General features: G+C 45.0%; 1 protein-coding gene across 1 annotated transcript in view; it reads right to left on the bottom strand.

The window, feature by feature from the left end:
- Positions 1–27,280, bottom strand: part of FAT3 (FAT atypical cadherin 3) — a 644,263-nt gene that overhangs the window by 3,402 nt on the left and 613,581 nt on the right. Inside the window, exons 22-25 of the mRNA XM_010855186.1 lie at positions 12,557–12,710; positions 9,940–10,592; positions 5,519–5,632; positions 50–206 (exon numbers count right to left, since the gene is read on the bottom strand). Coding sequence (XP_010853488.1) covers positions 50–206; positions 5,519–5,632; positions 9,940–10,592; positions 12,557–12,710 — 1,078 coding nt within the window. The remainder of the gene's footprint in view (positions 1–49; positions 207–5,518; positions 5,633–9,939; positions 10,593–12,556; positions 12,711–27,280) is intronic.

Genomic DNA, 27,280 nt, shown 5'->3' with positions numbered 1-27,280 from the left:
CACTCAGACTCATGTCCATTGAGTCTCATCGTCGTGCGGCGGCGGGTACTCGCTGTCCACGTCGTATCCCCCCAGGTAGTAGTCGCTCTCCAGCCCCCGTGCACTGCCCGGTGGCGCCGCGCCCTCCTGGCTCTCATAGGTGGGCACCTCTTCTATGTCGGACAGGCGGGCCCCAGGCATCCAGTCGGACGTGTCCCAGTGGTAGGCTGTGAGAGGGAAGCCAGGGCAGTTAGTTTCCTCCAGGGCGGCGCTGGGCACAGGGCGCAGAAAGCCATGGGCAGGGGACCTGGCATGCAACTTTCAATGCCCAGGAGACAGCTAAGAAGCCAGGCACAGCCCCATGCTTTTTATAGGGCCCTTCTCAGGCCCAGCCGTGCTCTTGCCCTGGGGGTACAGGCAGCGGCAGCTCTGAGGACACCTGATTGTTGCCGCGTCTCCCTCTCAGCCTTGGTGAGCAAGGGCACGCTGTGGAAACACAGTTCTAGAAGGCTCTCCCCTCCACACCCTCTTTCTAGCTGTAGGCTAAGTGCAGAGCCAGGCTGGCAACATGCTCTAAGAGGCAAGATGCACCAGCCTTCCTGTGGACAGCAGGAGGGCGGGAGATACCCGTGCAAATGAATGAATGACTGGGGAAGGGAGAGGCTTGGGGAGGGAGATGTGAGCAGGGCTTTCACCCCTAGTGCTGAGCACACAAGATACCTGGAACATGCAAAAGTCAGGGCACACGAGACACCTGGAACATGCAAAAATCAGGTCAAAGACACTCAGAAACGATGGAGGGAGACGGACAGGTTAAGAGCAAACTCAGAAATTTCTAATGCATAAGGAACATCTGGTGCTGGGGGCGTGGCAGTGTCACCTCGGTTGAAGTTCTGTCCTTGATCCATGACAGACACTGTTTAAATACAAAGGGAGAAGTGAAACTGACAGTCCAAGGCATGTGAAGAGGGTACAACAGGACATTTTAAATGACTTTTAACAATGCTCCTATTCCTCCCTGTTGTTATTTACAAAACAAACAAACAAAAAAACCCATCTATAGCAGGCCCTAGAAGTTTTAAATCACTAATGAAAGTTACTTGATTGAAATCAATCCCCATAATATTGTAGCTTTGAATGATTTCTTAAATATCCCTAGCTCATGGTAGGTGCTCAATCATGTTGAACGTAAGAATGAACTTAGTATTAATCTGGACTTCAACTAAGTGGATATTCTTCTCTGGGAAGAGATTTTGTAAAAAGAGTATCTCACATATTGAAAAAATTATGAACTGGATTTTTTTTCAAAACTGTAAAATTCACTCTAATTCAGACAGAGACATTCAGTGTCTCATTTGAAACCACCTTTTTACTGTTGCCAGCTGATTAAAATCACCCTTAGTTCATAAAATAAAGAAGCTACAAGGATGTATTACACAGCCCAGGGAATATAGCCAATATTTTATAATAACTATAAATGGAGTATAACTTTCAAAAAGTATTAATCACTATGTTGTACATCTGAAACATATATAATACTGTACAATTATACTTGAAAAAAATAAAATAAAATCATCCCTTTTTTGAAGTAACAAGGAAGCAGTATTTCCTAAAAAGGTAGTTGCCCAAAGAAATGCTACGGAAGAAAACAGTAAATACCTTCATTCTCTATAGTGTCAACTACATTGTTGACAAGCTGAATGACAGTCACTATGGATGCTTGTGGCCAGGAAAGACGACAGGAGGGAGGAGAAGGACAGTCTCAGGTTAGTTACGTCTTCTGAATATACACTCTTAACAACAGCACAACAACAACAAAGGAACTGCCCGCAAATGCCCAGAGCTTCCCACAGTCCACCGACTGGACTACAGCGGACACTCTTATCCCCTGGGGTTCTCGGAGGAAGGGAAACAGCAGCATATCTAAAGGCATGGTCGGCAGGAATTGCCACGCCATAAATTCACACCTCGTGGCCCAGGGAAATCAATCTAGGAAGGCAGAGGCTCATAAGCTCGTGCTAATTTCTCATTAGTAACTCCCAAAGGCTCCGAGGAAGATCGCACTATTCCCAGGGATAATTACTTGCTGGTCAGCCATGCTGCTCTGAGCCAAATGCCAGTCATGGACGATGACCTTTGCAGGACTGATGGTTTCACCCTCAGATGGCACCAACGGCAACCTGGGACGACCCGAGGCCCGGCTCCCACCCGCCAAGTGTAGATGGGAGCTTGGCCTCTGAAATAGTCAGAAAATGAGGAGGAGATTTCTGTGCCCACCTGGGTCGCCTTAGCATCTGATACCAGAAGTTTTTGGCGAGGTGATCAGGCTTAAACCAATGGGTAGAAGGCTAAGTCAAAGATCTCTTTTTGTAAACGTCATATTACTCTTGAAAACATATGGCTTATGTTTTCAATCAATATCTTTTGATATTGATTTCTAACATAATTCCACAGTGATTAAGAGAACAGACTCTGTATGATTTCAATACCTTTAGACCATCAAATTTTTGTACCTTGTTTTATGTCCCTGGATATATTCCAGGGTCTCCTAGTTTATAGTCCATGGGAACTTGAATAGAATTTGTATCCTACTATTATGCAGGTCAGGAAGCAACAGTTAGAACTGGACATGGAACAACAGACTGGTTCCAAATAGGAAAAGGAGTACGTCAAGGCTGTATACTGTCATCCTGCTTATTTAACTTCTATGCAGAGTACATCATGAGAAACGCTGGGCTGGAAGAAGCACAAGCTGGAATCAAGATTGCCGGGAGAAATATCAATAACCTCAGATATCCAGAAGACACCACCCTTATGGCAGAAAGTGAAGAGGAACTAAAAAGCCTCTTGATGAAAGTGAAAGTGGAGAGTGAAAAGTTGGCTTAAAGCTCAACATTCAGAAAACGAAGATCATGGCATCTGGTCCCATCACTTCATGGAAAATAGATGGGGAAACAGTGGAAACAGTGTCAGACTTTATCTTTTTGGGGGCTCCAAAATCATTGCAGATGTGACTGCAGCCATGAAATTAAAAGACGCTTACTCCTTGGAAGAAAAATTATGACCAACCTAGATAGCATGTTGAAAAGCAGAGACATTACTTTGCCAACAAAGGTCCGTCTAGTCAAGGCTATGATTTTTCCAGTGGTCATGTATGGATGTGAGAGTTGGACTGTGAAGAAAGCTGAGCACTGAAGAATTGATGCTTTTGAACTGTGGTGTTGGAGAAGACTCTTGAGAGTCCCTTGGACTGCAAGGAGATCCAACCAGTCCATTCTGAAGGAGATCAGCCCTGGGATTTCTTTGGAAGGAATGATGCTAAAGCTGACCCTCCAGTACTTTGGCCACCTCATGCGAAGAGTTGACTCATTGGAAAAGACTCTGATGTTGGGAGGGATTGGGGGCAGGAGGAGAAGGGGATGTCAGAGGATGAGATGGCTGGATGGCATCACTGACTCGATGGACATGAGTCTGAATGAACTCTGGGAGTTGGTGATGAATAGGGAGGCCTGGTGTGCTGTGATTCATGGGATCGCAAAGAGTCGGACATGACTGAGTGACTGAACTGAACTGAATTGTGTGAAAATTGTATAAATCTTAATTGTATTGAATTGGTTCATGTGCTTTTCAGGTCTACTTTGTATGTGTGTGTTAGTCGCTCAGTTGTGTCTGACTCTTTGAGACCCTGTGGACTGTAGCCCGCCAGGCTCCTCTGTTCATGGAATGCTCCAGGCAAGAATACTGGAGTGGGTTGCCATCACCTACTCCAGGGGTTCTTCCCAACCCAGGGATCCACCCCAGGTCTCCTTCACTGCAGGCAGATTCTTTACCATCCAAGCTACCAAGGTCCACTGTATCCTTCTACTTTTCAGTATATTCATTCTATTAACTTTTGAGAGTTTGATATTGAAACTCCAACTAAAAATCTTAATTTACTTAAAAAAATTGTAATATATAGTGAAATTATCTGCAATTTTGTTCTGTCTTTTCTAAGTCTCCTATAAATGTGTTATCATACTTTCATAATTTAAAAAACAAGAATGAGGAAAAAAACAACACTAATTGGAAGAAGATTCCTAACACTTTAGGAAGCCTGCTGGAATGGACCAGCCTAGAATGCTAAGCATGAAAGCCCAAGTATGTCATGGAGCAGAGACTGTGAAAGTAGTCAACCGGACATCGTCACTGGAATTGCTGTCCGGAGATGGAAACACTATGTTCTTGGGTGCCTCTAGATGAAACAAACAAGAGACAGCTCTTCTTCTGGTAGGGCTGAAGAAGGGGGTAAACACCAAAGCAACCAGATCTGGAGACCTGCCTCTGACCTTCTGATATAGGCTGGAGGAAGTCTGCTGTCAGCGTGGCTTGTTGCCCAATGGTTTCTACACCTCTCAGGAGGGCCAGGGATTTGGGAGGGAAGTGGGAGGGATTGAGGGTAGTGATGGGGAAAGCAGACTATTTTACTTCCGTGATTGATGTTATAGTCTTGGGGCTCCCTTGTTTCTATCTTTACCTGTGGGATGGGAGTCAGGGGACAGCAAAGACTGTGTTGTTTTCATTTTGTACTTCATGGTACAGAATGCCCAGTGTTGGAGGCAGCGCTCAAGAGAGACTCTGCAAGGGTTTAGGGTTGAATGATGCCATACATTAATACATATTCCATTTTTACCAGTTGTTGACAAATGGGAAAACGGCATAAGGTATAGACTAGGATAAGGTTGCCTGTCTATTGATGACTACTGGAAATTATTCTTGGTTCATCACCGTGTGGTAAATTCTCACTGTTTCATGACCATTTCTGCTCCCCTCCCCTTCCTGGGGGGATCAACCCAGTCTCCAAGCCTGGTTCCTCAGGTCAGAAGACCGAGCCCAGAATTAACACCCTCTCCGTAAGCAGGGGCTCGTAGGCAGTGGAGGCGGTGGCTGTGGAGTCAGTGGGGCTCATGAGCCACATGGGACGGGATGCACCATTTTGGGTGCATGTTAATGTTTCAAAGGAGCGGATGTATCATGTCTACTAGAGTCTCCAAAAGCTCACGACCCCTACACGATCATAAGGGGTTCTCAGCTGAATGAAGGCACTGCCTCTCTGGGAAGCAGGTTCTACTGGAAGGAGGTCTTGCCTCTGAACGAATTTCTAATGATGCGGAGGTTGGATGTAGAGTGAAGAGTGAAGACATCATCACGAGTTAAAAAAGGAAATAAATCACAGTTTGCTAGAGAGTATTCTTTGGGAGAAGGTGGTTCCATCATGACCCAAATCAAAGAGGACACATTGCTGGAGGTCTGGGGGAGCCTCATCTCCTTCTGCGCCTGCTCACAGCTGGGGCAGCTCCATGAGAGCTGTGCTTTTTCTGTGAAAACACCCAACAGTGGTGTTTTCCAAAAACACCAAAGTTCACCAAAAAGCTGTGAGCATGGGCAGAAGTCCAAGATCAGGTCAGGAAACGAAACAGGTCCCATCACCCTCCCCTCAGCCAGCGGCTGCCAGCACAGGAAACACCATCCTCCAGGGGAAACAAATCCCGGGACTTCTTACCATTGTCATCGCCCGAATCCGACTGGAAGGAACTCAGGGACTGAACTTCCGAGTTGCTGCCTTTATTACTGCCTGCAAAGCAGGTCACTTCTCCTGGGTCATCAACCCCTTTGTCTTCGCGGACAGCCAGAGAGAAAGCAGAAATGACACTGGTTACCTTGTGCATTTTTCCAGCCCCGTCCCTTGCCAGAGTTCACTCCTTGGGGCGCTTTCATCTGCTTACAGAAAAGAATTTAGCCACACAGTAGAAAATTGATTGTGCCATCGGGGGCAAAGGTCTGTCAATCAAGAGATTTACATTATGGATTCGAAACCCTTAACCCGTGGCAAATGAGCTTCCAAATAGCTGACAGCCAAAAGTCACTGCTCTGTCTTCAAAGGGGAGAGACTGAGTGAGGAGTGAAGGGACGATGGAGTGGGCTGGGTTTTGCCCTTCAGAGTTAATTTAAATCATTTGCATGGACCGACGTGGTGTCAACACCAGGTTAAGTGAGATTATTTTTAAAATAGGGGTATAAATATTTTATAGGCAAGAATATCATTACAGGTCTCCAAACTTCATCTCTGGGGAGTGAGTGAAGTTTTCCATGTCACCTTCTAGAGGGCAGCATCACACCACTTTTTGGGAATGGCAGCACGCGGCACTCTGGCAGGAGGGCAGTCGGGGGTGTGGACGTGCTGTTAGCCACACACTTCCCCTTTCTTTGCCGCACAAAGACAGCCTGCACACACACACACCAACAGACACCCACACAGCCACACACGCACACTACAGGGCTACTGTCTTATTTGATGGACTAAGGAAGCAATGGAAAACAACCCGTATCTCCAAGTTGTTAAGAGAAAAATGAATTAGTCACCCAGAGACTGTCTGGCCAGCTAGCGCTGCCTTGCTTAACAAAGGAGGAAATGTATTCCATAGAAACTCAACAATACTTTAGGGGGCCGCTTGAGTTTTGGCCTGAGGTGGAGTCTGGAAATAAAGCTGTCACGTTCCGAAGTAGGGGGAGGGAACTGATCAGCAGGAAAACTTCCAATCGTTACAGAGTGTGACGGCACCAAGAGAGGGGCCTCGTGCTTCAGGAATGGTTGTTCTTCTCTATGACTAGAGGGATCACCGTTTCTTCCACGCGGGGTGGTGGTGGGCGCGGGCACTGCAGCGTGGCCTCTGCCACCGGATGCTGGAGCCACAGCAAAACAATCAGTTGATAAATAGCTGATCTAAGTGGAGAGAGACACCAGGGAGAAATTCACCTGTCAGCAGCCACACCACAGAAAACAAGACGTGCCTTGGAAAAGCACAAAGTGGGCACCGGGCTCAGCCGTGAGCACAGCTGATGGGAGGGAGGAGATGCCAGGTGCCCCACGCTGGTGAACACAGTGCTGGGCAGAGACTCCTCTCTGCACTCCTCCACTTATTTAAGCCCCCACTTTTCATTGCTAAGTAAAAGGAGGCTTTCCATTAACCAGAGGATTTAGCAAGGCTGAAGTCTAACTCTACAGATAATTTGAGAGGGAATATATTTATGGGTAAAATCCAAGGGCGGCTGCTGCTGCTGCTGCTAAGTCGCGTCAGTCGTGTCCGACTCTGTGAGGCCCCATAGATGGCAGCCCACCAAGTTCCCCTGTCCCTGGGATTCTCCAGGCAAGAACACTGGAGTGGGTTGCCATTTAAAGTGAAGTTGCATGTGCAAATCACTATATCAGCTACAATAAAAGAACACAAAGATGGATTAATTTCTAACTATCAGGAAACTTTCAGTCTAGTAAGTTACGTTCAACATGCATATGAGTAAATATATTGTTAAATGAAAAAAATAAAAAATAAAATGAAGTTGCTCAGTCATGTCCAACTCTTAGCGACCCCATGGACTGCAGCCTACCAGACTCCTCCATCCATGGGATTCTCCAGGCAAGAGTACTGGAGTGGGGTGCCATTGCCTTCTTCCAAGGGCAGCTACTTGAAGTATAAGTGTGTCTCCTTAATGGTGGACTCAGCAGTGGGGGTGCACTAGATTGGCATGTGTAGAGGTTCTCTGCCATCATCAGCAGACCCTCCCTCTCCTGTGCCTCTTCCTCCTCCCTGTAAAAGTTCCAGGAGTAGTCTTGGTAAAAGAACCTGATGCACCAGGTTCGAATCCTATCCCTCCCTTTCCTAGTTACTGCTCATGAAGTGAAGTGAAAGTCGCTCAGTTGTGTCTGACTCTTTGCGACCCCATGGACTATACAGTCCATGGAATTCCCCAGGCCAGAATACTGCAGTGGGTAGCCTTTCCCTTTTCCAGGGGATCTTCCTGACCCAGGAATCGAACCCAGGTCTCCCACATTGCAGGTGGATTCTTTACCAGCTGAGCCACCAGGGAAGCCCAAGAATACTGGAGTGGGTACCTATCCCTTCTCTAGAGGGTCTTTTCAACCCAGGAATCAAACGCAGGCAAGTTATTTCACTCATCCCTCCTCCAGCTGGCACCCACGTGGGGCAGTGTGGGATTTAAGGAAACGATTCAGCACACAGCAGTGGTGGCTTCGCTGCCTCTGTTTTCTCATTAAATCTCTTCATCCTTAACCCTTGCACACTGGACTCTGTCTTGAAGACTCACTGAAACATTCTTGAGATCACTAAGAAACATCCAGGTGGTAAGCATAGTACATCTATTTTTTTCTGTGTAAGACTGTATCCTCCTGGATGGTTTAATGGGACTGAACCCTGCTGACCTTATGGATACCCTTAACTTCTGCTCGCCGCCCTTTCTGCTTTCCTGGCTGTCTCTTTGTGGCCGGTGTGTGTTTCCCTTCCTGGCCCTAGCCCCTGCCTACCTAGCACATTCAGGCATTTGCAAGTGGCCCAGATTGAGCATACTCTTTGCTCCTGCTCCCTTGGTGAACTCACACTCTCAGAGATTCAATTATCTTGAGTGTAGTTGGCATCCAAACTTCTAGCCTTGGCTTCCTCCTAAACAACAGAGCCAGACACCCCTCAGGAGACCCCTTCTGTGTCCCCTGCACTAACTGAGCTGCTTCCTGTTTCTAGAAGGCCCTCTCAGACAGTTTCCTCTCAAATCTTCAGTTGAGTTCAGTCGCTCAGTCGTGTCTGACTCTTTGCGATCCCATGGACGGCAGCACGCCAGGCTTTTTTGTCCATCACCGACTCCTGGAGCTTACTCAAACTTATGTCCATCGAGTTGGTGATGCCACCCAAGCATCTCATCCTCTGTCATCCCCTTCTCCTCCTGCCCCCAATCCTTCCCAGCATCAGAGTCTTTTCCAATGAGTCAACTCTTGGCATGAGGTGGCCAAAGCTTAAAGACACCAGGAGGCATGCCCCCTTCCTCCATGCAGGAACCCTTTATCTCCTTGACTACAGGTGCTTTCTACCTTCATTTAAAACCAGCCTACCCCCGCTTCTGCTCCAACATATATCAGAGTACTGTATCCCCAGCCTTTGGAAACTCCAGCCACCCAGGGTGTTATTGCTGCTTGAATATAAAGCCACTAGGCCTGAGGAAAAGTCATAGGATACAACAGAGCTTGCCTGGCTGATACTAGAGCGGGGAAAACAATCACCACCTCTCGCCTAGATGTTCGCAGAGGCCAACTAACTGCTTCGTTCTCACTTACTTTCTGCTTAGTCTCTTTTCCACAGATTGGTCTGAACCATCGTTTAAAAATGGAAATTATATTGCGCTACTTTCCTGCTTAGAATTCTGCATTAGTGTTGCTCACCAAGCTCCAACTACATTGACCTTGTTTATGTTCTTCAATAAACTAAAGTCTTTCCCACCCCAGGGCCTTTGCACTTGTGGGTCTTCCTTTTGCCTACAATTCTGCTCCAGGAGGCCAATAGGAGAGGGAAACACTAGCATCTGGCCTGGACCACATTTCCTGCTTGTCTCCTGGACCCTGTGTTCCAGCCAAACAGAAGGACCTGCTCTTCTTCTGAATTTGTGGGTGCTTCTATGTGGGACACTTTTCTTTTACTAGAATTTTAATCCACCATGGTCCAGCTCCAGTGTCCCTCTGCTCCTCTCAAGTCTTCTCCCTAAGACTGGAAATACTCCCCCTGACCTTCCAGAGCACACTTCCTGTATATTGCACATGTGGCTACCCTGCTTGGTTTACTGCCAAGAGTATGTTGTTATGAGAAGAGCATGGGTTTTAGAGGCTGGCAGCCCTGGGTTGGAATACCAACAGCCTCTTATGAACTCCGTGATGGTGGGCACCTTATGTATGTTCTCTAAGCTTCATTTTCCCCATCTGTAAATGGGGATAGGAACCAGAGCAATATTTCAGAGCTGGTGTGAACCTTCAGTGTCAGGGCCTGTCCTAAGGAGAGCTCTGTGCCTCTGGGGTCGCTCTCCCTTCCCAAAGTTCCACTAAACACTGGTGGAAGCAATGCTGCCGAATTCCTCCTGCGGACTCACTCTCAGTGCCCGCATCCCAGCCGTTCTTGCGGATGGAGTCGCAGTCGGAGCGGCAGGGGGACACGGCGGGCAGGTTGGGGGCCACGCTGCACACCACCACGCCCCGCCGAGCAGTCAGGATGCGCGGGGACTCGGGGTGGAAGGTGGTCATCTCCTGGGGCTCGCCGCCCAGCCCATCTCCGATCTTGTCCAGGTTGCTCCTGGAGTCGCCCTGGAAGCACGGGGTGTAAGCCATGGGGCGCACGGGCACCTGCGGGGGCCCGGCCTCCTGGTACGCGTGGCGGCCGTCCCCGGCGCGCAGGCTCCGGAAGGGCACGCCGTTGCTCTTGCGAAGCAGGGCAGCCGTGGCGGGGTCCTGCACCAGCGTGATGTTGTTGCGGGAGTAGCTCTTGCGGAAGACCTTCTTGCGGAAGACGACGAAGAGGATGATGAGGGCAACGATGACCAGGAGCACTGCGGCGATGCCGATCAGCTCCTCCCTGCCCACGTAGGCGTGCCCGGCCTGGATGTTGGGCACCACCACCGGCCGCAGCCCGCAGTACTGGCCCACGTAGCCCGGCGTGCAGTTGCACACGAAGGAGCCGAACACATTGACGCAGGCGCCGCCGTTCTCACACTCCTCCCGCTCGCACTCGTTGACGTCCTCCTCACACCTTTGCAACAGAACACAAAAGCCCCCTCTTAAACAGCAGGGCTGGCGTGCGTCTGCTCTTACACGGACATCTTTCAGAACAGTAAAAAGCCCCTGTAGGGGCCCCTGAAGCAACACAGAAATGACGTGATGCAGGGTACACGGGAGATGCGTGAGCCCTAGGACATCCTCATCACGTGAAGGGCTTCCTACCAACCAGCCAATGCCATCTCTCCCGTACTCTGAACCTGCCCGGCCGGGTGGGGAGGAAAGGGCTGTCCTGGGAGAGAAGAGACGGCATGGAAAAAGAAACCAGAAATGCTGTTGAAGACATACTGGTCTTCAAATGCTCAGGGCCAGATGGATCTCAGAATGCAAAATTTTGCAATTTTAGAAATGACATACACTACGTGTCTTTCATATTATGTAAAATACCCACCCCATCCCACAAACTGGCATAGGACCTATCACCAAATATACCAGTGTTTCTACAGTGAAGCATATGGATAGTCACACTAAATGAGGGAAATAAAGACTAGAATAGCCTCGGAATGGTTTGCTTGGTTTTGCCAGCAAATGTTTGCCACGATTATATTCTCAATCTTTTTACTTCTTAGAGCTTTGGGGATTGTAGAATTGCAGATAAAGAGCTGTGAACCTAGACACCCCATACAGAGTTTCCCAGGAGGAGAAAGTTTTTGATTCTGACATTTCCCTCTAATGAACACAGTAATTTTTGGTCTCTTTGGGAAGCTAGAGTAATGGGGCATATGTAGGCGCTGGGTGGAGGGATACTAGCAATGTTTATCTTCCAGATTCTATGCTTAGGTTTTTAAATTTTATTTTTATTTATTTAATGTGGGATCTAGTTAACTCACCAGAGATGGAACCTTGGGCCCCTATTGGGGAGCGTGGTCTCTCAGTCACTGGACTACCAGGGAAATCCCTGTGTTTCTGTTAAAGGCTAATGCTAACTCAGATTACCAGGGGGAAAATGATTAAAGCATTCTAATGAAAAATAAATCAACTTTATTCTCTTTAAAGCAATCCATGACTTGTTTTGAGTATAGTTAAAATAGGCAAACATGTAAGTCTTCCTCTGAGTTTAACGTTATTTAAGAATATAGTCTTTCCTCTTCCTTGTCCTCTACTTCTGCAGTTGTTCCGACATGTTCATTTTAAAAGGTCCGATCACGTATATCTTTGGTAATCCACCTTTTAAAATGTAGTCAAATGTCCCTAATGTGAACAGATTGAGGCCAGGTCAGCTGGAAATTAGTCAGAATCATGGAGTAGTTAAAAATAAATGCAGCTTTATTACTTTAAATTACATCCAACGATTCAAAGTCAGCTAAGTATTTCCTGGTAAAGTCCTCAGGAGATTTGCTTTAATGAATACATAAGACTGATCTGTAATTAGAATATCACTTTGCTTGAGATTTTATATATATATATATATATTTCTAAAACCATCAAGGATGGTTAAAATGGTGTTTTACTCAGAACTGAAAACATTCCCTTTCCATTTGGCTAACACTTTAATTTCCCTCATTCTTGGGGGAATAAAAGATTTTCAAAGTAAAGGTAAGTCTTTAGTTTCTCAGGATGATCATAAAACCCTAGGCAGTAGAGTCCAGTTGATGAGTTCTGGGGAAATGCATAGCATATCTATCTTAGAATTATCCTGGAAACATTAGGTCATAGATGACTTTCTTTAAAAGAATTTTTTCCAGATTATATAACACATAGTACTTATATAACTTTTTGAAAATATAGAGAAGAATAAAGTAAAAATGTAATTTACCCATAATCCCACTCCTCAGAGATAATCCCTGATAACATTCTAGTCATTGGTAAGCACTCTTCATGTACAGGCATTAACCATTTGCCCATCCTATCAGTAGTAGATATTTTGCCCCAGTTAATTTTGTTTTCTTACCAAGAAGAGGCAGTGTAGAAAAAGACTAACTGCACAGTCGCACTTACGTGACTCCAGTGAGCCCAGCTTTGCAACTGCAGATGAAAGTGTTTCCTATGGGGTCGCAGGAGCCTCCATTCCGGCAGGGGTTTGGGAAGCAGGCTGTGATCTCAGATTCACAGTTTCTTCCGGTGAATTGGGAGAGACAAGTACACTGATAACCTGGAGAAACAGAGGAGCTCGTGAGCCACAGATGCTTCTGCTGATGCTCAGCGTGCACAGACTCTTCAGTAATGTGGCCTCCTAATTCCTCTGAAGAGGGTCCAAATTCCAAAGATGATTAGCAAATTGGTTATTTTGAACTTGGAACACATCTTGCCACAAAAATGCCATGTAATGGTTTGTAGCTCGTGCTAGTCCACAAAAATTCATCTAATTAACCACATACATGAATGATAGTAAGAAGGGTGAAAAGACACCCAGGGAACAGATCCCAAGAACAGAGATCAGGATGTGAAGGAAGATGCTTTCCCCACCACACTGCTACTGTAAAGACAGGATGTCTCTACGTAGGACTTTATCTAGGTACTGTGCTCATGGCATTACATCTCTTCCACAGCAGCTTCCTGAGAAGGGTGTGCATGAGGTCAAGTGAGACCTCATGCAGCTGAACGTATTTTTACTCCATCATTACACTTTTTTTTTTTTTTTTTTGATAATTAAGTTAGGTATGGAATTCTAAGCAATTCCTTCTGTGTTACTTTTGAGAAATCCAAAGTCATTTTGGTTCCTTTGTGTGACCTGGTTTCTTTTCCTCTCTTAACAGTTTGGAAGGCCTTCTCTTGCTCCCAGTTTTCTGAGCTTTCACAATGATGTACACTTTCATGTGGGTTTACTTCAACCAGTCCTGGGTACTCAGTGGGATCTCTCACCAGCTGTAAATCGTAAGAACTTTGGGAAATTTTCTTTATTTCATTGATGATTTCCTTTCCTTTATTTTCTCTGTTCTATCTTTATGGAAGTTTTATGGTTTGGATGTCAGATCTTTTGGATTTTCTTTAATTTTATTTTTCTCTCTTAAATTACACCTATGTGGGGTTTTGTCTTACTTTCTGAGTTTATCATCTTTTGAAACTTTTATTGACATTTTCATATATGCTGAGTTTTTCCAAAGGCTCTTACTTTGTTCACTGAGCTTTTATTTTCTTAAAACACATAACATCCGGCTCCTGTTTTGAGGTTATACTATCTTCTCTTATTTCTCTAAAGATATTAATAATATGCTAATGAAGCTCTCTCCCTGTATAGTATCTTCCAAGTCGCTTTTATCTGTTTCTGAGGTTTGGTCTCTGTGAAGGCAGACTTCCTATGTCCAGTTGACTAAGCTCTAGTGCCCAGTTACTGGTCAAACACTAGTCTAGATGTTGCTTTGAAGGTATCTGTGGATGTGATTAATATTTACAATGAGTTGGCTTTAAGTAGAACAGATTGGGCTTCCCACATGGCACTAGTGGTAAAGAACCACCTGCCAATGCAGGAAACATAATGAGATGTGGGTTCAGTCCCTGGGTTGGGAAGATCCCCTGGAGGAGGGCATAGCAGCCCACTCCAGTATTCTTGCCTGGACAATCCCATGGACAGAGGAGCCTGGCGGGCTGCAGTCTATAGGGTCGCAGAGTCAGACATGACCAAAGCAACTTAGCATGCATGCACAAAGCAGATTATCTTACATAATGTGGCTTCAGTTCAGTTCCATTCAGGTGCTCAGTCATGACTCTTTGTGACCCCATGGACTGCAGCACACCAGGCCTCCCTGTCCATCACCAATTCCCAGAGTTTACTCAAACTCATATCCATTGAGTCAGTGATGCCATCCAGCCATCTCATCCTGTGTTGTCTGCTTCTCCCGCCATCAATCTTTCCCAGCATCAGGGTCTTTTCAAATGAGTCAGCTCTTCACATCAGGTGGCCAAAGTACTGGAGTTTCAGCTTTAACATCAGTCTTTCCAATGAATATTCAGGACTGATCTCCTTTAGGATGGACTGGTTGGATCTCCTTGCAGTCCAAGGGACTCTCAAGAGTCTTCTCCAACACCACAGTTCAAAAGCATCAATTCTTCAGTGCTCAGCTTTGTTTATAGTCCAACTTTCACATCCATACGTGACTATTGGAAAAATAATGTGGGTGGATCTTACCTATTCAAAAGAAAGCCTTAAGAAGAAGGAATTCTACCTCAAGACTGCAGCACAGAAATCTGGCTGAATTTCCAGTTCTGAGGATTTCAAATCAAAGACTGGAAAATGAACTCTTCATGAATTTCTAGCCTGCTGTCCTGCCCTATAAATTTCAGACTTGCCAGTCCCACAATCCTATGAGCAAATTTCTTAAAAATCAATCAGTCTCTCTCTTTCTCTGTTTGTTTCTCTCCCTCCATACCTATCTATAATCTATATATCTATCCATCAGTCATCTATCTATCCATTCATCTATCCTATAGTTTCTGTTTCTCTGGGGAACCTTAAGACAGTCCCTATCTTCCAAATGAGAGGATTTCATTCCTTGTCTGATAATCCTGGCTTATCAGTTCATACTGAAGAATGGGGTGGAATAAAAGTAGAAATCTGATAGGAAGCTCTGAGAACATCAGTGGGGCTTGTCAACTATGATACGGTGTCAGTATCCTTGGGTGGGTCAATTTCCACAGTAATGACCCTTATGCCCTGTTCAGAGGGAGGGTGAATACCTGGTTTCTAACACATGGGGGATTGGGCAGTAGTAGAAGAAGTGTGTGGGTCTCAGCATGCAATGAGCACGTCATATTTACTGTAGTCCACAAATAACCATCTTTACTGTTATTAGAAGCGCTCTTGGGTTAATCTCTGCTTCCCCCAGTGGTCAGTGATTGATATTGGAATATTGTAGATTGATCTCTGCAGGTGTAAGGTATTAATAACCTGTAGATTGAAATAGTGTATGCTCTCCGTAATGACTCCACACTCCAGAGAACTCTCACGTACAGGAGGACATCATGACTGTATGTGGGTGCTCATAGATTTGGAGAAAGACATCTTCAGGAGGCAAGTGGAAGAGGCAAGAAGGACATCTTCACATTCACAGAAGAAGGAATCTGTGTAGCCCCAGCCTCCCTGACACTAAGAATCACAGAGAACCAGAGATTGAAGCTCAGAGAGAGACACAGGACTCTTGAATGCAACACCAGTGAAACATCAGAGAATTAATTTATAAAGAAAGATCACTGTTGATGCAAGCTGTGTCCAGAGACAGCCGGCCTGAAGTCTGTGGGCAGGATGCTTGCTTCAAATTATGCTGCTGACTTGGGGCAATTTTTTCTCCAGTTTGGGAAACCGTTCACCTAAAGGAAAGTGGGGATTGCTGAAAGCAGTTGTAACTGGGAAAAAATGCTTCTTTATGTCACCTGGCTAGTCTTTGGTGAGGGTGGCATGCCATTTAGAGACAGAGTGACTTGTGAGAAGGAACTCAGTTCTTTTTTAGACTAAAGGGAGCTGCGGGAGAACCAGGAATCTGCAAAGCACAGCGATGGTGAGGATGGGGAGGGTGGTCAGCCCAGGTAGGATTCCTCCTCTCCAGCTCCTATTTGACAAGCTTCTGGCTGTTTCTCAAACTACAGCAGAAGCGGGGGCCAGGGAGGGGCAAGGAAGGACTGTCTGAAAATAAGGGGCATTTGACTATCATGGAAACTGGCTGCTATGGAGGCTCACGGGTTTGATTTCTTTGATTTGGCGTCTCTGACCTTGGGAAATCAGAATTTAAAGCGAGGCCCGTCCTCCAGGGTACCGTTGTACTCCCACACATTTCCTCCTGCTTTTCGTCACTTAGCGCTACTCACTACTCGATGCGGCTGCCAGCCTGACTGTTTAACCTCCTCACTGCCACCGTGTGTCTAAGCCATCAGCAGTGGCGCGCTGGAGCTGGCTCATCTAAGGTTGGGGGTACTGACTTTAAGTGTTCAGGAAGTTGGCAGACAGCTATTAAATCACTGGTAGCCTGATGCCAGCCAGGCTGGGAAGAGTTACACCACAGAAATCAGCAAACACTCAGATCACGAGTTTTATTTTTAGAGAACTGGTTTACCAGCACAACTGGGGATAGGGATACAAGGACAGAAAAACACCACCTATGAAGAGGTGATGTTCAAGAGATCACTACAAATCCTGCACAAGGAGAAGCCCTGTTCTGCACCTGAGAAAATTAGATGTCTATTTTGAAGGTGATGACAATGATGGTAGCTAACAGTGACATTTATTATGGACCAAGGACAGTTGCTTTCGAACTGTGGTGCTGGAGAAGACTCTTGAGACTCCTTGGACAGTAAGGAGATCAAACCAGTTAATCCTAAAGGAAATCAAGCCTGAATGTCCACTGGAAGGACTGGTGCTGAAGTTGAAGCTCCGATACTTTGGCCACCTGATGTGAAGAGCCAACTCACTGGGAAAGATCCTGATGCTGGGAAAGATTGAAGGCAGGAGGAGAAGAGGGGGGCAGAGGATGAGATGGCTGGATGGCATCAGAAGCTCAATGGACATGAGTTTAAGCAAACCCTGGGAGACAGTGAAGGACAGGGAAGCCTGGCGTGCTGCAGTCCATGAGGTTGCAAAGTCAGACATGACTGAGCGACTGAACAGCAACAAAGGACAGTTCTAAGCACTTTACTTGCATTAACTCATTTAGGTCTCAAAACAAGCCTACAATAAAGGGACTATTATTATTATTCCAATTTTATAGATGGGATACAGAGAAATAGATTATGTAGTCATGAAACTAGAGTGGACTTGAACCCCAGCAGTCTGGCTCCACAGTCCTGAGTTGTTCAGTTTTCTCCTGAATTGCATGTTTAACAGTCACACTTCATTGCACTCTCTATCTGAATTTCTCTGTTTATTAAAGACAGAAGCAAACTCTCCAGGATCTGCTCTCTTGATCTCAAATCCATGGGACAAGAGAAGCAGAGCCCTTTGCAAGACATCTTGCTTTTGTGAGTGTTTGTCACTCAGTCATGCCAGACTCTTTGCGACCCTGTGGACTGTAGCCCACCAGGCTCCAGCAAGAATACTGGAGTGGGTAGTCAGTCCCTTCTCCAGGGGATCTGATTGACCCAGGGATGGAACCTGGGTCTCCTGCCTTGCAGGCAGATTCTTTACCATCTGAGCCACCAGGGAAGATTTCAGAACTTTAAATTTAGAGAGATTTTTACATTAACATGCCGAAAAGGAAAAGCAATTGGATTTTAAAAAGTAGTCAGGTTTTTTTTTTTTTTTTTTATGAAAGAAAAGTTATATTTGCTATTAAGCCTTTGCAAAAGTGGCTTGTTAATAAAATTAACTCATTCTAACAAAGTATTATTTATGATCTCATTATCATGGCCTGAGCCCTATTATTATTAATAATACTTTTTATAATATCAGCAAGTTTGCCATAATGATATTAAGTGATGTAATGTTTTAGTGGCTTAAAATCACTTTGTCATTCTATGAAGGTTCACAATAATTCCATGAAAGAAAATAAGAGGCTCCATTAACACCCTAACTCCCTGGGAGTGTTGGAGAGATGAGTGGCTCGTTCAAGTATGTACAGCTAGTAAGTGATGAATTTGAACTTGAATCCAGACTTTCAGATTCTCAAATATTTCTGAAAGACTGTATTGGCATTGGAACTTGTCACTAAGCTAGAACTTGCCACTTACTAGGCTCCCCACAACTCCCCAGGGAGCCAACGAGATGCAGGGAGATGGACAGCATCAGGCACCCTTCAGGGAGCCAAATAATCATAATAAAGATAACAACATATTAAAGCTTCTGCTTTTCCAAAGCATTACCATATATAAAATACAAATAGAGGGAAAGAATTCAAAAGATGGCCAGGCATTATTTGATCACAAATAATATTTTAACACTTTTGTGTACATGAAAGAAAAAATTCAGAGGATAATCTCAAAGTTTTATTCAAAAGAGTGGATTCTTTTTTCTTGGGTTCGAAAATATCAAATAGGGAAACTATTAGCAAGAACATCAGCTTCTTACATGCTAGGAAAAATGCTAGGAGCTTTCCATGCATTATCTCACTTAATAATTGATAAGAACCCTATGCTAAAAGTACCATTATTTTAAAAAATGGGAACTGAATCTTACATAGGATTATTTGCCCAAAGTTACATAGTCAACAAGTGGGAGATGCCACTTTATACCACTTTCCAGATTTAAAAAAGATAATTGAGTCTGTTGCTGTTTTGTAAGTAAACTCATTGTATCATTTCTTTTTTAGATTCCACATATAAAAGAATGAGCTTCTGGTTGTAAGGGGGAGGGATGGGAGGAAGGGATGGGTAGGGAGTTTAGGAGGGGCATGTACTCTGCTGTATTTAAAATAGATAAACAACAAGGGGCTTCCCAGGTGGTGCTAGTGGTAACAGAACCCACCTCCCAATGCAGGAGACTTAAGAAATGTGGGTCCGATCCCTGGGTCAGGAGGATCCCCTGGAGAAGGAAACAGCAACCCACTCCAGTATTCTTGCCTGGGAAATCCCACGGACAGAGGAGCCTCGCAGGTGATGGTCCATGGGGTTGCAAAGAGTTGAACACGACTGAGCAACTAAATAACAAGAACCAACAAAGACCTACTACTGTATAGCACATGGAACTCTGCTCAATGTTATGTGGCAGCCTGAATGGTAGGGGAGGCTGGGGGAGAATGGATACATGTATATGTATGGCTGAGTCCCTCTGCTGTTCACCTGAAGCTATCGCATTGTTTGTTAATTGGCTACACCTGAGTACAAAATAAAAAGTTAAAAAAAATAAGATAATTGTTCTGTTAGCACTGAGATACACATGTGAAAACACACACACACACACAATTTTCACCTTGCAAATCCTTATGAAACGAGAAGTGTATTTTAAAGCCTTGCCTCAAAGCTATGCTCTTGCTTGCGATACTAGTTACAGCTGATGCAGATGATTTTGAAATCTGCACCCAGAAGAACTTAAAATGCCCTCTCCTTTCCTTGCTCAAAGAAGAACATGGCAAAACCTATTACATGCAATAAATGGAAATGGTTTCAGCAATTATAGGGTGAATTTGGACCATGTAGGCAAATTATCAAGATCATTTCTATCTTACTCCTTTGACTTAGTAGTTGTTTTCTGATCTGATTCATCCAAGTGATGACTTCCACCTTCTGCCCCACTCGCTTGGTGGAGGTGAACATTATCCTGATTCGATTTTGGCTCCTTGATAAGGAAACATCTGCCTTTTGCACAAAGAGGGAAATAATGGCAAATGTGCAACTAGCACTTGGGATCTGAAGTCAGCATCAACCACTATGCTTGCTCAGTTATGGACTGCATTTAGACACTCCAGGAACTTTATGATTTGGGGAGAGGGCGGTGATGTGGTGGGTACACATCTAAGTTCTGGCTGTTTCCCATCAGCTGAGCTGCCTGACCTCTAGGAACCTCCGTTTTTATCTGATAATTAAGCATCACTCATACCCACTCAGAGGATAATGAGGTTTCTGGATTCATCAACCACAATGAAGCCCACAAACATTAGGTGCTTTATTGTTGTAATTACTGTAATTAGAATGGATTCAGAAATCAGCTTCGTTTCTCTTGCTCATAATCAAACAATGGAAAGCCATGAGTTTTTTTTTTTTAACTCTGACTTGTAGGCAGTATCTAGAGAAGGGAATGGCTACCCACTCCAGTATTCTTGCCTGGAGAATCCCGTGGACACAGGAGCCTGGCGGGCTACAGTCCATGGGGTTACAAAGAGTCAGAAATGACTGAAGTGACTTAACATGCATGTGGGCTATTTATGGGGAAATATTGAAACTTATGTCCATGTGAGTCTCAGTGAGCTTGAGAAAACTGCTGACCAAATTATTATGTGGGGTGCCACCCAAAAGTGGAGTGAGCTTAGCTGTGGCTTATAGCCTCTGTCACTACTTCACCCCCTCAACCTGAAGTCACTCAGACTTTCCTCTTTCCCCAAGCAGGGCCCATGCAATACCTTCAGACCTCATGAGATGAAAACTTTTGAAAGGGAGCTCTCTAACTTTCCCAAGGAAAGCTGGGTCACAATTCCCACACTATACATTGGGCTAAGCCTCTAATACTTTCCTTGAGGATCCAGAAACACTTACTGTGTTAACAACATTAAGCACACTGTAACATTTCACTTTCTAGCATGTTCTTTTGTGTCTGCACAAAATTTGAGTGCTTTAGGGTTTTGAGTTTTTCTATTAGGATCAATAAAATATTATTAATGCTATTACTATGAGGTTTTTCTAAAGTAATCCCCAGAAAGTTAATTCAGTATTTAGAAGAAAGACACCCAGGGGAAAAAAAAAAAAAAACTTTTCCCCCTCATAAGCTTCAAATCTTAGTCAAATTTGTCCACAGTATATTATCTTGGAGCCTGGCTTTTTTGTCCCCCAGTGCTAAGTGGGCCAGTGGACGGAGCACACCCAGGAAACCTGTCCAATTCTTTTAAGCCCGCCATGAAGGGAGGGAGGCCGCATAAGTGGATCCGTTGGTCACAGAGACATCAACAGGATCCTAAAACTTAACACAGGGCTTTGCACAAGTCAGGCAATTGATTAGAGTTTGATAGACTGAATTAATCTAGACATTTACAAGTTAGGGGCTCAAAACATCACACAAAGTAGCACAGGTCACCCTGTAACTGAAGATGCTTCTGTGCCCAGCTATTTACAACATCTGGGAACTTGCTGCCTTGTGCACGTTGCTTAGAGGGGGAAGGTACACACTATTACTTTTACCTTTGAAAGGGAGCTCAGGGTGACCCCAAACTTCTGAGGAACAAAGTTCAATCTTTACATTAAAGCAGTTATTACAAAATGCAGGCTATGCACCTGACATTCAATTTCTGAATGTCCTATGTCTCCTGGAATTCACTGATTCACATTCTGGCAAATAAGGAATTTATTGGGATTCTCAAATGTCAGTGGTTCTCAAGTTCAGAACTGCATAGACTTTGGAGGCTTGTTATAAACAGAGATGCCTGAATTCTACTCTTGCAGATTCTGAGCTTCTGATTTGTAGGTTTGGATCTTTTTTTTTCTCCAAACTTTTCACTGATAATTTTTTTTTTTTTTTTTGGTGGTAAGTTCAGGAATTTGCAAAATACAACTCAGTGACCTAGCAGAAAGTTCCTCTGACGTGGAAAAAGAATGACCGGGGCAAGTCAACAGATTTTCCTTTCTCCTTAACAAGCAAGAGAGTCTTCTAGAACAAGATCTCATTTTAATCAGGTTCTCAGGTGGTGCAGAGGCACTGTGGAGTTTGAGAAATACTATATTCAACACGCAAAAGCAGAATAGAACTTGTTTCTTTTTTGGAGGGGCGGTTCAGGGCAGTTCGGAGACAGAGAGATAAAGCAGCATGTCACTGAGGGATCTTGTTAAAAACACAGATTCTGATTTATTCTCAGATGCTGCATTTTTAACATTTCCAGTGATGCTGCTGCTACTGTTGCTTGGAACACATTTTGAGTAACAAAGGTTAAGAGTGTAGGCTGGGGGCAGGGGGCAGGAGTTCCACAAACAGGCATCAAGTCCTGGCTTCCCGACCTTACTAGCGGTGTGCCAGTGGGCTGGTTACTTTTTCATCAGAAAAATGGGAGTTGAGGGGAGCAAAGAATACCACTGATCCAGGTACAGGTGTGAGAGCTGGACCATAAAGAAGACTGAGCACAGAAGAATTGATGCTTTCAAGCTGTGGTGCTGGAGAAGACTTTTGAGTGTCCCCTGGACAGCAAGGAGATCAAATAAGCCCATCCTAAAGGAAATCAACCCTGGATATTCATTGGAAGGACTGATGTTGAAGCTGAAGCTCCAATACTTTGGCCACCTGATGCAAAGAGCTGACTCATTGGGAAAGACCCTGATGCTGGGAAAGATTGAAGGCGGGAGGAGAAGGGGACAACAGAGGATGAGATGGTTGGATGGCATCACCTACTTAATGGGCATGAGTTTGAGCAAACTCTGGGAGACAGTGAAGGACAGGGAAGCCTGGCGTGCTGCAGTCTATGGCGTCGCAAAGAGTCAGACACACTTAGCGACTGAACAACAACAAGGGTATTTGGGTGAGAACTGTATCTCAGTGCAGAAGCACTTACAAGTGCTTACCACAGTGTCAAGGACATAGTAACAAACAGACATGTTAACAAATAGGACTCTATCACTGAAAGTTATAAACTTCTCATTTTAAGATTGAGCTGTAATAACCTAGAGGGGTGGGAAAAGGTGGAAGCTGGGAGAGAGATTCAAGAATGAGGGGACATATGTACACCTATGGTTAATTCATGTTGATGTATGACAGAAATCAAACCAATATTGTAAAGCAATCATCAATCAATTAAAAAGATAAATATTAAAAAAAAAAAGAGTTAAGTTTTCAGTCTTGTGAAAGCAGCCTCAATGAGTGTTTCTGCCTGGCAGTCTCAGTTGCCACACTGCTTTGCCAAATTATAGTTTATCTGCACTGTGTTTTCTGGTCACGGGCTTCAGCTGAGCAGGACGAGACTCTGAGGACTGAGACCCGCATATTCAGACCATGGGTGCTCCCTGGGCTGCTGCCGACCCACTGGGTCTGGAAGCACAGGGGTCACAGTGGGACTAGGCTAGTTCTTTTCCACGGTGGTTGCTATTTCCAGCTCATGTTTATGAAATACATATAATTTTAAGGCTTTGCCAAGAGAGAGCCTTCCCTCTGTGGTTGATTTTCAGAGTCATAATTACCCTCTTATTACAAGTCAGTGTTCTGGGCCCTGACTCCCCTGGGTTCTTGTGGCCGGCTCGTGGGACAGACAGAGGTATAACACTGGTCAAATCTGCTGACCACGCTGTTCCGAGCTAGCAGACTCGGCAGCCTTGTCAAGGGTTTGAGTGGGCTTGGAAGTGGTTCGAGCAGAATCCTGCTTCTCTGAAAGAAATATGCTTCATGCTCTGGGTTGCCCACTTTTAAAACTCTGAATGATCTGAACGAGAGTCTGGTGCTAAGATTGTCATGATTTGAGAGCAGAGGTTTATCAGGACAGCCAATGACCAATATCCTCCAGCATCCTCTAAGGCCCAAGAGAATGACTGTAGAAACATATGTGTCATGGAAGTTTAGAGTGACACATAACTCAGGGCTGCAACAACAGCAAGATGCTCAGATAGCTGTGTTATCAACATTCTCATGTGCAAGGAGTCATTTAAGCACCTTGCTCTACTTTCTCCAGCTCAAATTTCCTCTTTGACTGCTCCTTGCATTCTAGCCTTTGATCTGGGGAAGTAAGACTCTTTCCCTGTGATTAGATACCCTGGTAGCCAGAGGGAATTCTTCCAGGCATGAATATTCTTTCATTAATGACAGTCTCTTTGTTCTTTTTATTTTTTCTCTTTTTCTTTCTTGTTCTTTTTAAATCATCACTCACAACTGAGATGATTTCTCCCTTACTTTAAATAACCTTATAATTAGCTAAACAGTTCACAGATATGAGTTAAAGGCCAAACTGTTGCTTCTGCCTTTTCTTGCTCCCCCTACACCTCCCTACTATTTAGCACCAATTTAGGAGGGATTGGGGGCAGGAGGAGAAGGGGACGACAGAGGATGAGATGGCTGGATCATCCATGATGGCATGATGGCATCACTGACTCGATGGAAGTGAGTCTGAGTGAACTCCGGGAGTTGGTGATGGACAGGGAGGCCTGGTGTGCTGTGATTCATGGGGTCGCAAAGAGTCGGACATGACTGAGCCACTGAACTGAACTGAACTGAGGGCATGCATGCATGCTAAGTTGCTTCAGTCATGTCCGACTCTGTGCAACCCTCTGGACAGCAACCCACCAGGCTCCTCTATCCACGGGATTCTCTAGGCAAGAATACTGGAGTGGGTTGCCATCTACTTCTCCTCAATTTAGGGCAGCAGTCCTCAAACCTTTTTGGTACTCAGGGACAGGTTTGGTGGAAGACAAGTTTTACATGGACCAGGGGTGGTTTGTAGATGATTCAGGCACATTACATTAATTGTGCCCTTTATTTCTATTACTATTACATCAGCTCCAGCTCAGATCATCAGGCATTAGATCTTGGAGGTTGGGTGCCCCTCATTAAGGGAATTTGCAGATAGGATATGGGGACCCAGCAAAAAGCCCTCTCATGTGAACAGAAAGTGGGGCAAGAAAATGGATTCTCTCTCCTCTTTTCTAGAAGCTAAGACCCCAATCCTGATAGCTAGGCAGCAAATAGGTACCTCCTCAGAAGAGGGCTCTGCAGTCCCCATGGAAGCAAGTCCTCTTGGATTTCTTGGTGAGTTGCCAGGAGTCTGCTGGCCTGGGCTCAGCACTGCTGTGCACACTACTGCCCTTTCTGGGCCATGCCCGGTGGGGCGGGTCCTGAGATAAGGACCAGGGGGTTCTCTCAACTAACTCTCTCATAAGAGGTCGTAGGTTTGGGAGAAGGGAGATGGAGATGAGGAAAGATACTTTGTTTTAGGAAAACATGAGCTCCCAGGAGAAAGCAAAGATTTGAGCTGATAAAAGAAAGACTTTATTCCCTTGGAAGAAAGAATACCTGCCACAGAATCCCAATCCCAAGTCCAAGTATAGGGGGAAGCTGGGGAGCAAGGGACAATGAGGTGTTTGACAGCAGATGCAACCTATGGGCAAAGCTGGGTCTCTGGGGAAGGGAAAGCATGGCACGTTCTTTAGACCATGTGAAAAAGTATCAATATATGGCAGGTGGGTCCTCAGTCCTAAACTTTGGTTAAGCCAAATGAGCTTTAAAAAACAAAGGACAACTGCTGTTTCTGATGGGGGTCATAGATATTTAATGAACATACCTGCACTGAAGACTTAGTTCAGGGATTTTTATGGTAATTAGAGAAGGATGAGCCCTGAAGAATTGATGCTTTTGAATTGTGGTGCTGGAGGAGTCTTGAAAGTCCCTTGGACTGCAAGGAGATCCAAGCAGTCAATTCTAAAGGAAATCAGTCCTGAATATTCATTGGAAGGACTGATGCTGAAGCTGAAGCTCCAATACTTTGGGCACCTGATGTGAAAAACTGACTCATTTGAAAAGACCCTGATGCTGGGAAAGATTGAAGGTGGGAGGACAAGGGGGTGACAGAGGATGAGATGGTTGGATGGCATCACCAACTCAATGGACGTGAGTTTGAGCAAACTCTGGGAGATAGTGAAGGACAGGGAAGCCTGGTATGCTGCAGTCCATGGACTGGCAAAGAGTCAGACATGACTTAGCAACTGAACAACAACAAAATTAAAATATACACTGAAGAAAAAACAAGCTCCCTTAGTCTTTTTCCTTAACACAGTGATTATTATTATTTTCATGCTAACCCATTGTGGAAACCCATAGCTTTGCCAGCAAAACAACATCCTGCCACTGTTAAAAGTATGTTACAATTTGTGGCTGTGGACCCAGTATTTGACATGGAGTGGTGTTCTATTTCAACCCAATTTAATTATATGCTCCCTTTATATATCGTGGATAGCTCACACTAGCAGAATTGTTTTGGCTGGTGAAAAACTGGCCATGACTTGTCATAATAGGCTGCTTTATAGAACCACTGAAGTATAGTTACTGCCCATCATTCGAGAATTATGGCACCATAACAACCCTTTATTTACATATACTGCTGAGACAGTAAAAAAAGCAAATAGATTTCTTAAATCGAGACAGCAGAAATCTCCCCCCAGGGCAAGTGTGGCCCTCGTTGCGGCAGTAACATATGCAAGCCTAAATAACTTCGGTGTCCATGTTTCAGTAGCGCATCATTTCATGGGCAGTTCGCAACATTCTAATAATAAAATGGAGTCTAAATTTGGAGTTGGGCTTCACCAACAGTAGATGGTAATGTACACAGCGAAATCTCTATGTGATTTGTGAGGAAGGTTTAAATTTGCTAATCACACTCCCACTGAGAGATTCCACAGAGGGCCTCAAGTGGAATCAGATGGCAAAGCCTTCAGCCAGGAGAGCCTGACCTAGTTTATGTTAACTCAGATCCTGCATCTGAGTAAAGTTAGGGATTCTTCCATCTTCAGACTCCTTGACTGAAAGAGTCTTAGCTTTCCCCTCATACAACAGAAACCCTCTATAAATCCACACCATCCCTGCCTCTCCCCCTCTTTTTTTGCCTACTCCATTCTGTCCTCTTCATGATCTCTGGGGAAAATTGTACTGGGGTAAAGCATCATTGCTCTCATCGACTGTCTTGATGGTTCATGTAAATTGCCTTCTCCTTGTTCTTTTGGAGTTGCACTAGGCTTATTTGTAATACACACATTTTAAAAGCTTCCTCCAAAACATCTCCTCTACACTTCTGTTTCTAGGGTGGCGTATTCACCCTCAGGTGCTCATTAGCTTCTAGTAAACTCCCATGTCTGCCTGTGAAAGGGTAGTGCGTGGTCATTACAACTCAGATTGTTACCAGTCTTTCTGCAGTTACATGCAAGTGGTCCAAAGCGGGCAGATACTTCAAAGGGCATCCTGTTCCTCTGGGCGGCTGAGACCTGGGAAGGTGTGGAGAGGGTGGGGAGAGGACACCAGACAGCACCTTGAAGGCCCCTGCAGCTGGCCTTCTGGGCCCTTGGGATTCTGCAAAGCGACTGGCTCCTGTAATTGCCAGCTTTCATCAGGGGGTTAAGAGGCTGAGCCAGCACGGAATCCACCTCTCTGGGAGAGCACTCGGGTTGGTGATGCTTGAGAGAGCAGTCCGGCAGGTC

Source organism: Bison bison, unplaced genomic scaffold (assembly GCF_000754665.1).
Source record: "Bison bison bison isolate TAMUID 2011002044 unplaced genomic scaffold, Bison_UMD1.0 scf7180017864356, whole genome shotgun sequence".
NCBI lineage: Eukaryota > Metazoa > Chordata > Mammalia > Artiodactyla > Bovidae > Bison > Bison bison.
The sequence above is the reverse complement of the archived record's forward strand: the minus strand, read 5'-3'. Positions and strand labels throughout refer to the sequence as shown.